This window comes from Bos grunniens, chromosome 14 (assembly GCF_055505025.1).
Source record: "Bos grunniens cultivar Pamir isolate PY7600 chromosome 14, Bosgru_T2T1.0, whole genome shotgun sequence".
In the NCBI taxonomy this organism is placed as follows: Eukaryota; Metazoa; Chordata; class Mammalia; order Artiodactyla; family Bovidae; genus Bos; species Bos grunniens.
In genome coordinates, this window is record NC_141178.1 from 16,335,035 (window position 1) to 16,351,208 (window position 16,174).

At 39.0% G+C, this 16,174-nt stretch overlaps 1 protein-coding gene across 11 annotated transcripts in view; it reads right to left on the reverse strand.

Annotated features, from left to right (window-relative positions):
• The window catches only part of NIPAL2 (NIPA like domain containing 2), a 93,150-nt gene that overhangs the window by 56,263 nt on the left and 20,713 nt on the right, over positions 1–16,174 (reverse strand). For all 11 annotated transcript variants that reach the window (XM_086336061.1, XM_086336058.1, XM_086336060.1 and 8 more), the window contains 2 exons: positions 9,406–9,474; positions 8,185–8,356 (listed from right to left, as the gene is read on the reverse strand). In XM_086336061.1, the coding sequence (XP_086192187.1) occupies positions 8,185–8,356; positions 9,406–9,474 (241 nt within the window). The remainder of the gene's footprint in view (positions 1–8,184; positions 8,357–9,405; positions 9,475–16,174) is intronic.

Below are 16,174 nucleotides of genomic sequence, written 5' to 3' on the forward strand. Positions count from 1 at the left end.
AGGGAAAATGCACGATGGAAAAGACTTACCAGTCATCTGCTTCATTCTCGCCTCATTTTCTCAGTGCAGTTCAGATCTCCAGCCTTAATTCAAATTAGCCGAGTCACAGGGTGACTACTTCTCTTAGGAAATTATCCCAGGGCCAAGGAGACCTCACTGCTATCAATTTTATCATTCCATATAAAATTTCAAGTGTTTGATCTCATATAATTCATCGTGAATTTAATCTACTTATTACTCACTTCTATTCACCTGGGCAGTAATTAAGTAAAATAACAAGGTTGTATGTCTCATACAGTTCCCGGCACGGTGGATGTTCATTCAGCATTAGTTTCCTACCTTTAACTATTTCTAAACTGTTACCTGAATTTAATTTGGAAAAAGTGGATCTATTCTCTGAACTCTAATTACTTTCAATCAATACACTCAGAGGTATAGAACTGAAAAATGTCCATCATGTTTTATTTCTCCCACCCTTCCTGCCCCCGCAACAACATCCCTTCATATCCCACTCCCTAGCTACCCCTAGACAAGTCAATTTTATACTGAGAGAAGTCTACCATGAACCTCCTTCATTTTCTGTGGCTTCAACTCTTCAGTTTATTGATAACTTTATTATTTTCACTCATCTCTCAATGGTTATGCATAGCATAGATCACCATCAGGGGATAAACAGAAAAAAGCAAACATAAAATGTAAGGGCACACTTTGTATTAATAGATGCACAAATAATCTAACTCAACCCCCCAAGGACAGGCTTATAAACCTGTAAGTCTTTACAGAAGTGAATATTCACAAGTTCTTTGCAATAAATGTTTAACCATTGCACTTCATCAGGAATTGAAATCTTTTAAATAACACCTTGGAGAAGGAAATGGCAACCCACTCCAGTATTCTTGCCTGGAGAATCCCATGGACAGAGGAGCCTGGCAGGCTACAGTTTATGGGATTGCAGAGAGTCGGACACAAGTAAGAGAACAAACAAGCAACACCCTAGAACAGAACACTTCTCTTCCTATATCCTAGAACAGGATGTCCTAGAATACTCAATCCTCACTTTATCAAAATTCAAATTCAAACCAATTCTGTGAGGCTGTATGATTTCTTGTATCATGCTGTCCTGAAAAAATCAGACAGCCAGCAACATGACACATAGTCCCAATCTCCGGGTCTCAGCTGAATGGCCAAGATGAACATTAAGCAGCTCATGCGTTGCATGATGAGCATCACCAAAGGGGAAGTAAGGGTCAAAGCTTCTACATGCAGTTGAACAGGCTGTGCACTGCACAAAGACACTACATGTGAGGGGGCACCACCCACAGCTCAGGTCTTGGTGCTTCGTATATTTCTCAGGACGATTTTCCGACAGATGGCACTAGCGTGTCCTGCTCCGATGACATTATTGTCTTAACATAATCTGCAGACCAAAATAAAGTATGAGAAAGGCTGCCTTTTTCTAATTCACAAAAGGGCACCAATAGATGAGAGGAGGGCCCATGCAGGGTGCTAAGGGAGCAGAGAAAAAGCCGGTTTAATTTAACACAGAAGCCAAAAAAAAAAAAAAAAAAAAGGCCTCCTGGGGAAGAGGGACAGGAAAGATTAGCAGCAGTTTAAAATTTTATTACAAACTGCACAGAATATCCAACTTATTTCTCTTTATTGGATTTCTGGTGTAATAAATAGTTTCTCAGAAAAACACTTTCTCAAATTGCAGTTAGATCTGAATGTCTCTCTGAAGTTAATTAGGAAGTGAACAAAAGTGCTCTGAAGCCAGAGCAAGAAGACAGAAAGTTGCACGCACATTTCAGACTGTTTTCCCTCGGACAAAATTCTGTGTTTGTTTTTTATATGTATTTTGTTTTGCTAGGTTATTTGGAAATTCTGGTAGTTTCCAACACATTTTGGTGGGGAATATGTGGAAGAGTCAAAAGATAATTGCTGCTTAGAGGCTGAACAAATGAGCTGTGAGGAGCCTACCCTTCTTCTCCCTGAGAATTAATTACTGGAGGACCAATGCTGAAGCTGAAGCTCCAATACTTCGGTCTCCTGATGTGAACAACCGACTCATTGGAAAAGACTCTGATGCTGGGAAAGATTGAGGGGAGGAGGTGTAGGGAGCAACGGAGGATGAGATGGTTGGATGGCATCACTGACTCAGTGAACATGAGTTTGAGCAGACTCTGGGAGACAGTGAAGGACAGGGAAGCCTGGTGTGCTTCAGCCCATGGGGTTGCAAAGAGTCGGACATGACTTTAGTGACTGAACGATGAACAACGACAATGGTAAGGACAATAAAAGGCATTTCTTGAGTGGTTCATTCATTTTTGAGAATTTAACAACCAGCCGTCTTCATAAGCACAGAAGTAAAGTCCCTTATAAAGAATAATGTACTCTACTTCTAGTTAATTAAAAATATAAGTCACAGTGACGATGGCCAGACTTGTGACTGTGTCAAACACTGCACTGTGTATCCAACACTGTTCTTCAGTGTTTGTGTTTGCTCAGTTCTTTCCCATGACAACTTCTGAGGGAAGAACTGCTTCTATTCCCATTTTATAGATGATGAAACTGAGGCATAAACCCATCTAAGCCACTTGCCTGAGGTTACAGAGCTTTCCAGGCGCAGCTCCTAGGGCTTGTACTCGTCACCATTCTACTGCCCTGTCTTATTGGGAAGAGTATCCAGCCAAGGCTTTAGACAAAATTGAAACACCAACTCTTAAGATTTCTTAATTAATGGAAAAACAAACTCCTAGAATTAACCATGAAAAAAAGTGAAACTGGTAGTCACTCAGTCATGTCTGACTCTTTGCAGCCCCATGGATTGTAGCCCACCAGACTCCTCTGTCCATGGGATTCTCCAGGCATTACTGGAGTTGGTTGCCATTCCCTTCTCCAGGGAATGGAGGTAGCCATTTCCTTCTCCCAACCCAGGGATCGAACCCAGGTCTCCTGCATTGTGGGCAGATTCTTGACTGTCTGGGCCACCAGGGAGGCCTGCCAGCATATAATCAGCATTTTAGCCAGAACAAGCTTTTATACTTATTATTCACTGAGAAAGCCCTCCAGTGAGAAAAGGAAGGTAAAAGTAGAAGGTGATACAAGAATATGAGGGCTCTGAGCCTCTTTATCCAATAGAGGACCAAGGCCTGGGCATTCAGAGCTGCCTGTGTATCAGGATTACTCCCATTATCCACCTCCCCACCCTGCTGTAGGTACCGGCCAGGTATCTATCCTGTCTGAGTCTCTTGAACGCTCTGACTGCTTGTGAGCGTTGCCGTAAGGACTCTTTAGAGGGTTTTCTGCAGAACTGTTGTCCCTTGAGATGCTTCTTATAAAGGCATCTTGTGGACAATAGATTTGGAAAGCTGGCTTACTGCATTTGCTTCTGAAAAATTGACAGCATGCCTGGGCCTATCCCAGAGCCTCAAGAAATCCTCTACTCAGGAAACCTGTGTACTGTTTTAAATCCAATATTGCAGAAACCTGCTTGATTACAGAATTCTTTGTTTCTTAGAACGCCTATGAAACCATCAGTAAAACTCGTGCCTGAGAAGATGCCACCTCCAGGTAAGCATGTCCGTGTAGAGCAGCAGGACACATAGAGAGAAGGAAAGAAAGACTAGAAGGGAAGATGGTTCAAGGCGAGAACGTGGGTGGAGTACAAACTGAAATGTCCCTGGTGGTTACTGTAGTGCTTCTTACGTGCTAGTCCTAAAAAAAAATCTGTTGCACTGAAGGGTACAAAGGGAGGAGGAATTTGATTATGTAAGACAAAGCAGTGGGACTGACATATTAGCAGCCTGGGCTTAGTGACCCACACAGTATCGCCTTACTTCTGGAGAGGAGGAAAAGGAACACAGTGTGTTGGTATGAACCAGGCTACCCAAGGAGAATGAAGAAGATGGAAGAAAGTTCCTTCACTTGGACTTAAGAGCTAAAACTTAAAAAAAAAAGTTTGGACTTCAGTTTTCTTTTTTTTTTCTTTTCAAACTTTGAAAGCCACAAAAGACAGCAGAAAAGCCAGAAAAGAATATGCAGTCTCTCAAGCAACATTGCAACAAATATTACCTTTGTTTAAAAAAAAAATCATAGGAAGGTTTGATTTCCTTCTTGAAGCTCCCAAGAAATAATAGGGAAAATGAAATTAGTGAAGTGTAGATCCTTTTCTGCCTCAGCTGTAGATACAGCCTTAGGATAACGTATTTATGAAAAAATACTGTCCCCTTCGCTTCACGTTTTCTAGAGTTTCTAGAACCTTTATAAAGAATTATAAAAGTGGTAGGGGGTTGTCCTGGGGAAAATCCTCCATCTCCAGCATCCCTTACCCACCCACAGCACTGCACAGTGACCTGAATTCAAAGCAAGAGTGCTGTGGGAATATTATTTATGAGCACATATTACCGTGTGCAAAGACTGCAAAGCAAGAAACAATTTGTTTGAGGCTATAGCTTTACTTCTTGGAATCATTTTAAATGGGTAGAGAGGGAGGTTGCTAAAAATGCTCTAAAGTTGAAGCATTAATCCAGGCTAGGGGTAGACGAAGACAAACGAAGGAGAGCGTGGAGAAGAGCCCACCTCCAAGTCTGAAGGTGGGTGGGCTGCCCCACCCCTCCAGGAAAGCTGGCAGGACACTGTCCGAGGGGTAGGCAGTTAAACTTAAAACCTCCCATTATTAATGAGAGCTTCGAGCAAGTCAGGCTGAGACAAGCAGCTTCACAGGCGGCTTCACTGAAGGTCTGTGAGGAGTTTATCAGGGCTGGCCCTTCATCTCTGATAATTTCCGAATTCTCACTTCGGGTCTCAAGCGGCCTGGCTTATCTTCATTTCTGTGAGATCTCTGGTGTTTATAATAAATCCGGCACACCCGCCTTCCTTTGTGCTAGTTGGAATGGCTCTTTTCTTGTTCCCAGAAAAAAGCTTCCCAGGAGCAGGGGATTTGAGATAAACGGAGAATTTCAGTACAATGTGGTGCACTCAGCCCTCCCCCGGGCCTCTGTGTGATCTGCCTGGATACTTCTGTTCTAGGCTATTGCACTGAAACAGCACGAAGCAGAAGAACCGAAACTAGAGATGAGCTCTGAACAGACAGTCGCTATGAAAAATAATACAACATTTTCAGAACAACCGGGGCCTACAGAAGTCTCAAGGTGACAATATAACTATGTGTGCGTGCCAATCACTTCAGTCATGTGCAACTCTTTGCGACCCTACAGACCACAGTCCTCCAGGCTCCTACGTCCATGGGAGTCTCCAAAAGAGAATACTGGAGTGGGCTGCCATGCCTTCCTCCAGGAGATCTTCCTGACCCAGGGATAGAACCTGCATCTCTTATGTCTCCTGCATTGGCAGGCAGGTTCTTTACCATTAGTGCCAGTGGGGAAGCACAATATAGCTATATCTTTTTATCTATTATTTCTTAGATTTTGAGAAGGAAAAAATATAAAGAATGTCCCTGTACACAGTATATGCAGTAGTAAATAGAAGATAAGATACCTTTTTTTTTTTTAATATCTAAGAACTGTACAAAAAAGAGCTTCATGACCCAGATAATCACGATGGTGTGATCACTGACCTAGAGCCAGACATCCTGGAATGTGAAGTCAAGTGGGCCTTAGGAAGCATCACTACGAACAAAGCTAGTGGAGGTGATGGAATTCCCGTTGAGCTATTCCAAATCCTGAAACATGATGCTGTGAAAGTGCTGCACTCAATATGCCAGCAAATTTGGAAAACTCAGCAGTGGCCACAGGACTGGAAAAGGTCCGTTTTCATTCCAATCCCAAAGAAAGACAATGCCAAAGAATGCCCAAACTACCGCACAATTGCACTCATCTCACACGCTAGTAAAGTAATGCTCAAAATTCTCCAAGCCAGGCTTCAGCAATATGTGAACCGTGAACTTCCTGATGCACAAGCTGGTTTTAGAAAAGGCAGAGGAACCAGAGATCAAATTGCCAACATCCGCTAGATCATGGAAAAAGCAAGAGAGTTCCAGAAAAACATCTATTTCTGCTTTATTGACTATGTCAAAGCCTTTGACTGTGTGGATCACAACAAACTGTGGAAAATTCTTCAAGAGATGGGAATACCAGACCACCTGATCTGCCTCTTAAGAAATCTGTATGCAGGTCAGGAAGCAACAGTTAGAACTGGACATGGAACAACAGACTGGTTCCAAATAGGAAAAGGAGTACGTCAAGGCTGTATATTGTCACCCTGCTTATTTAACTTCTATGCAGAGTACATAATGAGAAACGCTGGACTGGAAGAAACACAAGCTGGAATCAAGATTGCCAGGAGAAATATCAATGACCTCAGATATGCAGATGACACCACCCTTATGGCAGGAAGTGAAGAGGAACTCAAAAGCCTCTTGATGAAAGTGAAAGTGGAGAGTGAAAAAGTGGGCTTAAAGCTCAACATTCAGAAAACGAAGATCATGGCATCAGGTCCCACCACTTCATGGGAAATAGATGGGGAAACAGTGGAAACAATGTCAGACTTTATTTTTTTGGGCTCCAAAATCACTGCAGATGGTGACTGCAGCCATGAAATTAAAAGACGCTTATTCCTTGGAAGGAAAGTTATGACCAACCTAGATAGCATATTCAAAAGCAGAGACACTACTTTGCCAACAAAGGTTCGTCAGTCAAGGCTATGGTTTTTCCTGTGGTCATGTATGGATGTGAGAGTTGGACTGTGAAGAAGGCTGAGCGCTGAAGAATTGATGCTTTTGTACTGTGGTGTTGGAGAAGACTCTTGAGAGTCCCTTGGACTGCAAGGAGATCCAACCAGTCCATTCTGAAGGAGATCAGCCCTGGGATTTCTTTGGAAGGAATGATGCTAAAGCTGAAACTCCAATACTTTGGTCACCTCATGCGAAGAGTTGACTCATTGGAAAAGACTCTGATGCTGGGAGGGATTGGGGGCAAGAGGAGAAGGGGATGACAGAGGATGAGATGGCTGGATGGCATCACCGACTCCATGGACGTGAGTGTGAGTGAACTCCAGGAGTTGGAGATGGACAGGGAGGCCTGGCGTGCTGCGATTCATGGGGTTGCAAAGAGTCGGACATGACTGAGCAACTGATCTGATCTGAAGCAGGTTTTGTTTTATTTTTTTTAATTTTGATAAGATACTTTCAAATTGCTGATTTTATCTGAATGTTAAAAATGTCAAATGATTATATAAATTGTGTGCCTATTCAGAGTAGGGTGATTTTAACTGAACAATTTCTAGAAAGCCAAAAAAGCATTCTTTGCTAACCATTCTATTATTGTACATTATGAAATTATTTTAAATAAGATACTTTAAATGATTAAGAAGGGGAGACTGCTTTCAAAATGAAACAAACTTCCCTTTGAGTATACATTATTTCAGTTTAAATTATGTTTTTAAAGAGAATATCATATAATTTTTTGGAAAATATTACACCTGGGATAATATGCCTGATCTAGTTGCTACCAGACAATAACCATCAACTTGTTTCTATTTCAATGAAGATTCCAAGTTCACAGAAACTTAGAAACATGCTGTTTTCGTAGCAGCAGATAAAGGGTGAAACTCAAAAGATTTTATTGATTTTAACACAGCTTAGAGAATTTGCTCTCTTTTTTAGCAGTAATTTTTGCTTTTTCTTTAGTCTTTAGCAACATCCCATATTCTCTTGTCTAAATGTATCTAGCAAGTCATAAAAAATTTTGAAAGTAGGTTAATTATGACATTACTGTAAAATTACACATTCTTAGAGATAGTAATATATCTAACTCTGAATGTAAAAGAGATGCTAAACTATGGATCAGGCATCAAGGACTCTACATGTCATGTCAGTTTAACATATGAATAAAATATGTCCTTCTATCACAAATGTTTTAAGATAATTCATTAATGATTAAAAAGCATGTATAACATTTGCTGTGGCTGTTGATTTATTGACTCAGACACCGGGAATCAGGCTTTTAAACATAAACGTTACAGCTACAAAATGCGTTTCTTCATGGTTAATGGGGCACCATGACAATGAATAACTGAAATTAGGAGTATAATTGTTCCAAGTGAGCATGCTAAGAAAAAAGGGAACAGAGTTTTTTCTTCTGGGCCTGTGTTCAGTTGGATGTTTTTTCACCGATTATTCTGATCTCTTAAAATTTCTATTTGTCAAAACACAGAGAAATGGCCCACCTGTAACAGACATACAGCCTAAGGGAGCGATGAGAGTAATGGGGGCGAATCCATAGGCCACGAAGTTTCCCGTCTCTCCCAGGGCCATCAGTATGACTCCGCCCCACCACAACACGCTCCTGAAGTATGGCCTTGGGTGTTCCTGCTGTGCCGACCGGAGATGTGAATACTTCTAGAAGTCAAACAGAATGTAAATAAGAAAACATTTCCACGTAACTAAAACTTGCCTTGAAAATTTTGGTCCTATAAAATTGCTTCATGGCTCTTAAATTTATTTGCCGATTATAATAGAGCAATTATTATGATTTTCTGTTTTGTTCCAAACATACTAAAAGTGACTCATACTGACACAGTATTTTATAGTTTAAAGGGCCTTCTTCAATATTAATTAATTCTCATAGCTCTGTGAATAAATATCATTATTACTATCTAAAGGTGGGATGTATGTTAAGGAGTTAAGTGACTTTTTATTCTACCACACCAAAATACTTCTTTTATTAGATTGTCAAAAAAAAAATCAGGTTCCCAAAATAAACATCATTGAAATAAATATGCTAAATTATTAAAGAAACACCTTTGGAAAAGGGATTTAAAGAAAGCATATCTTAGGATGAGTCAAAGTAGCTACCACAATAAATGTTACAGGGCAGAAAGCTCTGGTAGCAGAGGGTTGGGATGGAGGAACTCATTTCTATCTGCTTTGAATATATTCTTTTATTGCAAACATGTGAATTCCTGAAAAACTGGCCATTAAATAAAGCCCTATTTCCCTCTTGATTTTTATGATAACTTAACTCACTTCTTTAAGAAGTATGTTCAATTCTAGATGACTTTAAAATTTTTTCTTTAAATTTTTCTTAAAAGCTTCAGAAGTTATTCAGAAAATAATAAAAGTACTATAAGAAAATGTAGAACATTAAATAAATCTTGGTTTATGCCAACATTATGAACATCTTTTCTCAGTGTGATACAAATTCACATGAAGTTTGACTGGGGTATACAATATTAATAAGAGGTTCACAAAAACTTTTAACTTCTTTTAAAATCAGAAGAAAAAACATGAATACAATCCAATCAGTAATACATCTGTCTTTGTATCAATAAGGACATAAGATACACTTTCTTTAATGGAGGAAGAAGGCAAGAGTGTCTGAGGCTTATTAAAGTCATAATGTGTTCCTGGATCAAACAACAGAGTTAGAAAAATAAGCTTCTTCTTACCTGAATATTTAGGGAAATGCTGATTACCAGGTTTCCTAAAATGGCCAGCAAAACTCCAAAAAGGTGAATCTATAAAAGAAAATGCTTTCTTTAAATAGCACTTGTAAGATATTTACCAGAAAAAAAAAAAACTACAAAAATTTAAGTTGATACATTCATTCCTTTGTTCATTCATTCTGCAAATATTTCCATAGCACCCATTTGCCAGGGTCATTTGGAATACGGACAACGGTTTTATTAGGATTAATTTCTCACTTTAGTCAAATATTATTTTTTAGAACTAGTTCAATCTGTATTTAATTCTCTAGGTACTTGCTCCATTTACTAAAATAAATCGTCATCAGGTTCTCACTTTTTCCCACTAAGATGCTTCTGCTGCTGCTGCTGCTAAGTCGCTTCAGTCGTGTCCGACTCTGTGCGACCCCAGAGACAGCAGCCCACCAGGCTCCCCCATCCCTGGGATTCTCCAGGCAAGAACACTGGAGTGGGTTGCCATTTCCTTCTCCAATGCCTGAAAGTGAAAAGTGAAAGGGAAGTCACTCAGTTGTGTCTGACTCTTTGCGACCCCATGGACTGCAGCCTACCAGGCTCCTCCATCCATGGGATTTTCCAGGCAAGAGTACTGGAGTAAGATGCTTCTTATCCTGTTTTCAATTTTCCTCAGCAACTCCTCTGATTGGGGTGTTCATTGCCTCAAGTATGTGAATGCTTTTCTCCCTCTTTTTTTTTTTCTTTTCTTTTTCTTAAGACATTCTGGTAGACGGGAAGATATTTTGGGAAACTGTGGTATGAAAGAAAGATCATTGGCTTTGGAATTAAAGGATAAATCTGAAGTTCAGATCTGCTATTTTCTGATGGGCAACTTTGAGCAAGCTATTTCAGATCCCTGGATCCAGTAGACAGGGGTTGTTGGATAAGATGTTTCCAAAATCCTTTTATCTCTAAAGTGTTATGAACTCTACCGAAGACAGACTAAATTTTCCACTGCTCCCCTGGTCAAGAACCCACAATCCCTCTCTACAGTCAACTACATCGAATATAAAACTACTATTCCAGCTCCCCATAATCCATCCTCATCCTGAACGCCTGCTGTCCACAGCACACTCAAGGTGCTCTCTCTGCCTTGGGTAACCTGGTTCTCGTCTTCTCCGGTCAGATGTCATACCCTGCTCAGGTCATTCCTCTCACCCAGGCAGCATCTCCTTCCCCGAAGGAGATGTCATTCCAAACAGACCTCACCCTCCTGGCCTTACAACCGTCTCAGACACCACAGCCCATCTTTACTGTCTCAGAATCTAAACGGTGCACATCCCTATTTCTTCTTTTATACTGTCCTGTGTATCATCAGGCTCTATCAAGAGATGGCAAATTCTCCAAGGGAAGAGGATCGTGTCTTAGGCTTCCACCAAGTCTTCTACATCATCTACTATACACAATGAGCGGCTTAAAAAAACACTTGCTTGAAAAAGCATATAGTGGTTTAAAACAAGAACTACAGAGGTTAAAAAAATAAGTTTTGACACATTGTCCAAGATGTTTACTATAGATAGCATATGTATTATTTGATAACTTCAAAAGATGTATTTACTGCTACTATCTAGGTACACGGAGAAGGCAATGGCACCCCACTCCAGTATTCTTGCCTGGAAAATCCCATGGATGGAGGAGCCTGGTAGGCTGCAGTCCATGGGGTCGCTAAGAGTCAGATACGACTGAGTGACTTCACTTTCACTTTTCACTTTCATGCATTGGAGAAGGAAATGGCAACCCACTCCAGTGTTCTTGCCTGGAGAATCCCAGGGACGGGGGAGCCTGGTGGGCTGCCATCTATGGGGTCACACAGAGTCGGACACGACTGAAGTGACTTAGCATCTAGGTACAAAGATGTAATATCTGCTAATAGTAAGAATTAGTAATGATAGAAGGGCTCTTCCCCCTTCTTCTTCTTTAGTACAGAACTTTTAACTAGCTTCAAATTCCAAAGCATTATTTGAATTTCAAATGAACATTACAAGCACAAGGAACCCTTTTCAGTATGCAAAATGCCTTTGAAGTTTTAGAACTTTATTATGCGTGCTGAAGTGAAATTCAGTATTTTTTAAAAAATGAAGCAGAAAAGCTGAAAACCCATTTAATAGCTGACATATAATATCCATAGTCTTTAATCAGTTAAGAATTTTCTTTTCCTAATAAAGGCAGTTGGCAACAATTTTGATCACTGTTCCTCATGGGGAACAATTGTATCATAATCTAATGTGCTATTTCCATGCTTTCGATTTACAATTGAGTACATTTGGCAGTAATCAGGAAAATAAAAATTCAGAAGAAGTTTGGGATTGAATGAGTAATTATGAAAATCTTCTGTAATTATAAAAGTAAATTGGTGAATAGAAATAACTTACTTCAAAATTCTTTAAATGATTCACTGAGTAGTTTAAACACCACCAGGCCCAGTGTTTAGAAATTGGTTAGCAGGATTTGGCAATGATTTCTTGGATATGACATGAAAAGCACAGGCAACAGAAGAAAAAATAGATAAGTTGGACTTTATCAACAGTGAAGTATTTTGTGCATCAAAGGACACTATTAGCACAGTGAAAGGCAACCCACACAACGGGAGGAAATATTTGCCAATCATGTATCTGATAAAGATTGGTATCTAAAATAGATAAAGAACCCCCACAACTGAACAGCAACAAAAAAATTAACAATGCAGCTGAAAAATGGTCAAAGAACTTGAATAGACTTTCCTCCAAAGAAGATCCATAAATGGCCAATAGGCACATGAAAACATGCTCAATAGCACTAATCATTAGCAAAAGGCAAATCAAAAACAATTAAAAAATAATAGTAAGCTTTGGTAAGGATGTGGAGAAACTGAAATTCTTGTTCACTGCTAGTGGAGATGTAAAATGGGATGGCTGCCGATCTCATGTCATATACAAAAAAATCAGCTCAAAATCAACCAAAGACCTAAATGTAACAGCCAATACGATAAAATTCTCAGAATAAAACACAAGGGTAAATCTTTGTGACCTTAGATTTGGCCATGAATTCCCATAGATAAGACATCAAAAGCATAAACAACAAAGAAAAAAATAATTGGACTCATTAACATTAAAAAATTGTGTATTTCAAAGGACACGATCAAGAAAGTGAAAAGATAATCTACAAAATGGGAGACAATATTTGGAAATCATACATCTGATCATATATCTGATAAGGCACTTATACCTAGAATCTATAAAGAACTCATATAATGCAGTAATAATGACAAATGACCCAATTAAAAATGGGCAAAGGATCTGAATGGACATTTCTCTAAAAAAGACAAATGGCTAATAAGCACATTGAAAAGATGTTCAACATCACTAGTCATTAGGGATTGCAAATCAAAACCATGGTGATAAACCACTTCATACCAAATGAGATAGCTATAATAAAAAGTCAGATAATAACAAGCATTAGTAAGGAGGTAGATAAATCAGAACTCTCACACACTGCTCATGGAAATATAAAATGGTGCAACCACTTTGGAAAACAGTCTGGCAGTTCTTCAAAAAGTTAAGCACAGAATTTACATTTGACTCAGCAATTCCATTCCTAGGTATAAATCCAATAGAAATGAAAATGTGTCCATACAAAAACTTGTACACAGATCTCCATACCAGTATTGCTCAGATTAGTCAAAAGTGGAAGTAGTGAACAGACAACCAAAATGTGGTATATTCATACAATGGGATACTGTTCATCCATAAAAATGAATGAAGTAATGACATATGTTACAACCTAAGTGAACCTTGAAAAGTTTATGCTGGGTGAAAGAATTAAGTCACAGAAGAGCACATATTTTAAGATTCTATTTACATGAAAGGTACAGATTAGGCAAAACTATAGAGACAGAAAGCAGATTTGTGGTTGTTTAGGGGTGGGAAGGAAGAGGGGCTTGGGCATGACAGCTGAAGGCTGGGGCTTTCTTTTTGAGGTGATAAAAATGTTCTAAAGTTGATTGTGGTGATGTTTGTACCACTCAGTGAACTGTACACTTTAAATGAGTAGATTATATGCTATGTGAATTATATTTCAATAAAGTTGTTACCAAAAAAAAAAATGATTTTAAAAACACAGGCATTTACTTTTTTTGTCCAAAGAAATAAAATGCTACAAATGTAACAAGCTCTACTTCAGTCTCTTCTCCCTCCCAGAGATAAATGACTGTTTTTATGAAGTTAACATAAATATATTTCTTTCCTTCCTTGATTTATTTTTAATATCTTCATTTTGTTTACTCCATTTTTCCTTTTTTGTCTTCTTCATTTGAACTCTTAACTCATCAGCTTTTTCTGCTTCTATCCAGTGATATATGCAAATAGGGATACTCATTTCTAAGTATATCTTCTGTTTTAGCTGCCTGCATACTTTTGGCATCCACAGTTTTCACTGGCATTTAGTTCTAAATATTTTATGATCATCTTATTTTAATCTGAGCCTATATTATTAAAAGGTGTATTTTTCAATATTTCTAAATGAATGGGGTGCTGATGTTCACTTTCTTGCTAATTTCTAATTTTACTGAGTTGTGGGCAGAAAACATGCTGTGTATAAATTAACATTTGCCTTTCACCTATTATACTGTGTAAATTAAAATTTGTGACTGGCTGGTGTAAGGTCAAACAAGTGATCCATGTATGTTTCAAAAAAAATTACTTAATAGTTGAGTTAATATATTTTATATATTCTATCTATTCATCTATCTCCATTAATTCATTGCTCAAATCTTTGCTATTCTTACTAAATTTTGGATTGTTTGTTTATTAATTACCTAGGGAGGTATGTTAAAAATACATTCAAATGTGTCAGTTCAGTTCAGTTCAGTCACTCAGTTGTGTCCGACTCTTTGCGACCCCATGAATCACAGCACGCCAGGCCTCCCTGTCCATTACCAACTCGTGGAGTTCACTCAAACCCAGGTCCATTGAGTCGGTGATGCCATCCAGCCATCTCATCCTCCGTCGTCCCCTTCTCCTCCTGCCCCCAATCCCTCCCAGCATCAGAGTCTTTTCCAATGAGTCACCTCTTCGCATGAGGTGGCCAAAGTATTGGAGTTTCAGCTTTAGCATCCTTCCTTCCAAAGAACACCCAGGGCTGATGTCCTTCAGAATGGACTGGTTGGATCTCCTTGCAGTCCAAGGGACTCTCAAGAGTCTTCTCCAACACCACAGTTCAAAAGCATCAATTCTTTGGTGCTCAGCTTTCTTCACAGTCCAACTCTCACATCCATACATGACTAGTGGAAAAACCATAGCCTTGACCAGACAGACCTTTGTTGGCAAAGTAATGTCTCTGCTTTTCAATATGCTGTCTAGGTTGGTCATAATCTCCTTTCAAGGAGTAAGGTCTTTATGTTAAAAATACACTCAAATGTGTACCTACCCATTTTTCCTTTTAAATCTATTGAACTTTGCTTTATGTTTTTAAGACCATAGTGCCAGGTGTATACAGGTTCAGGATTGTTTTATCGTCCCAGCTAATTGTTCCTTTTATCATTAAGTACTAATCTCAATGTTTTTTCTTTAAAATCTATTTTAGCTGATATTAATATACTTTCTTTTGATATTTGCCATTTTCCACATCACTTTAACATTTGTGTGTCATATTTTAGTCATCTCTAATACCCAGAAAATAACTGGATTAAAAAAACCCTGACACTTTGTGAAATGGGGAGGTGAGTCCATTTTGTTTATTGTGACTATAAACATATTTTCATTTATTTCAACGTCATTTTTGTTTTTGCATTTATCTTACTTTTTTTATTTTGCTTTCTAATTTCTCTTTTCCTGAATCCTGTTGAAATGACTGAGTTTTCTTTATTCTTTTCTTTCCCCTGTTCTTCTGGCCAGGGAAGTTACATATCTTATTTATATTCTGTTAGTAACTACTGTTAAATGGTTTTTAACTTTCAATTTTGAAATAGTTATGGATTCACGGTAGGCTACAAAGAAACGTCGAGGTAGGTCTACGCACCCTTCCTCCAGCCTTCCCCTCGATGTTGACATTTTACACGATCACAGTCCAGTATCTATGGTTCCCTCTATCCTTTCCATGTGGAACTCCTCTTACAAGTATGTTAGACTTTTTATTTCTTTTTTCCCTAAAATAGCTCTCATATTTTCCAACTCTTATCTCTTTGTACTGAATTATGGAGAAGTTCCTCAGATCTATCCTCAAGTTCAGCGTTTCTGACATCCCTTTGAGGTCAGAATATACATGCCCATCAGTACATATATTAAACTGTACTATAATCATTATCTTTAAAAAATATTTATTTGGTTGTATTTTCGGACTATTAAGAAGGCTGAGTGCCGAAGAATTGATGCTTTTGAACTGTAGTGTTAGAGAAGACTCTTGAGAGTCCCTTGGACTGAAAGAAGATCCAACCAGTCCATCCTAAAGGAAATCAGTCCTGGGTGTTCATTGGAAGGACTGATGCTGAAGCTGAAACTCCAATACTTTGGCCACCTGATGCGAAGAATTGACTCATTTGAATAGACCCTGATGCTGGGAAAGACTGAAGGTGGGAGGAGAAGGGGATGACTGAGGATGACATGGTTGGATGGCATCACCAACTCAATGGACATGAGTTTGGGTAAACTCTGGGAGTTGGTGATGAACATGGAGGCCTGGCGTGCTGCAGTCCATGGGGTCGCAAAGAGTACGGACAAGACTGAGCAACTGAGCTGGACTGAACTGATTGGTATTAGTTGCGTCA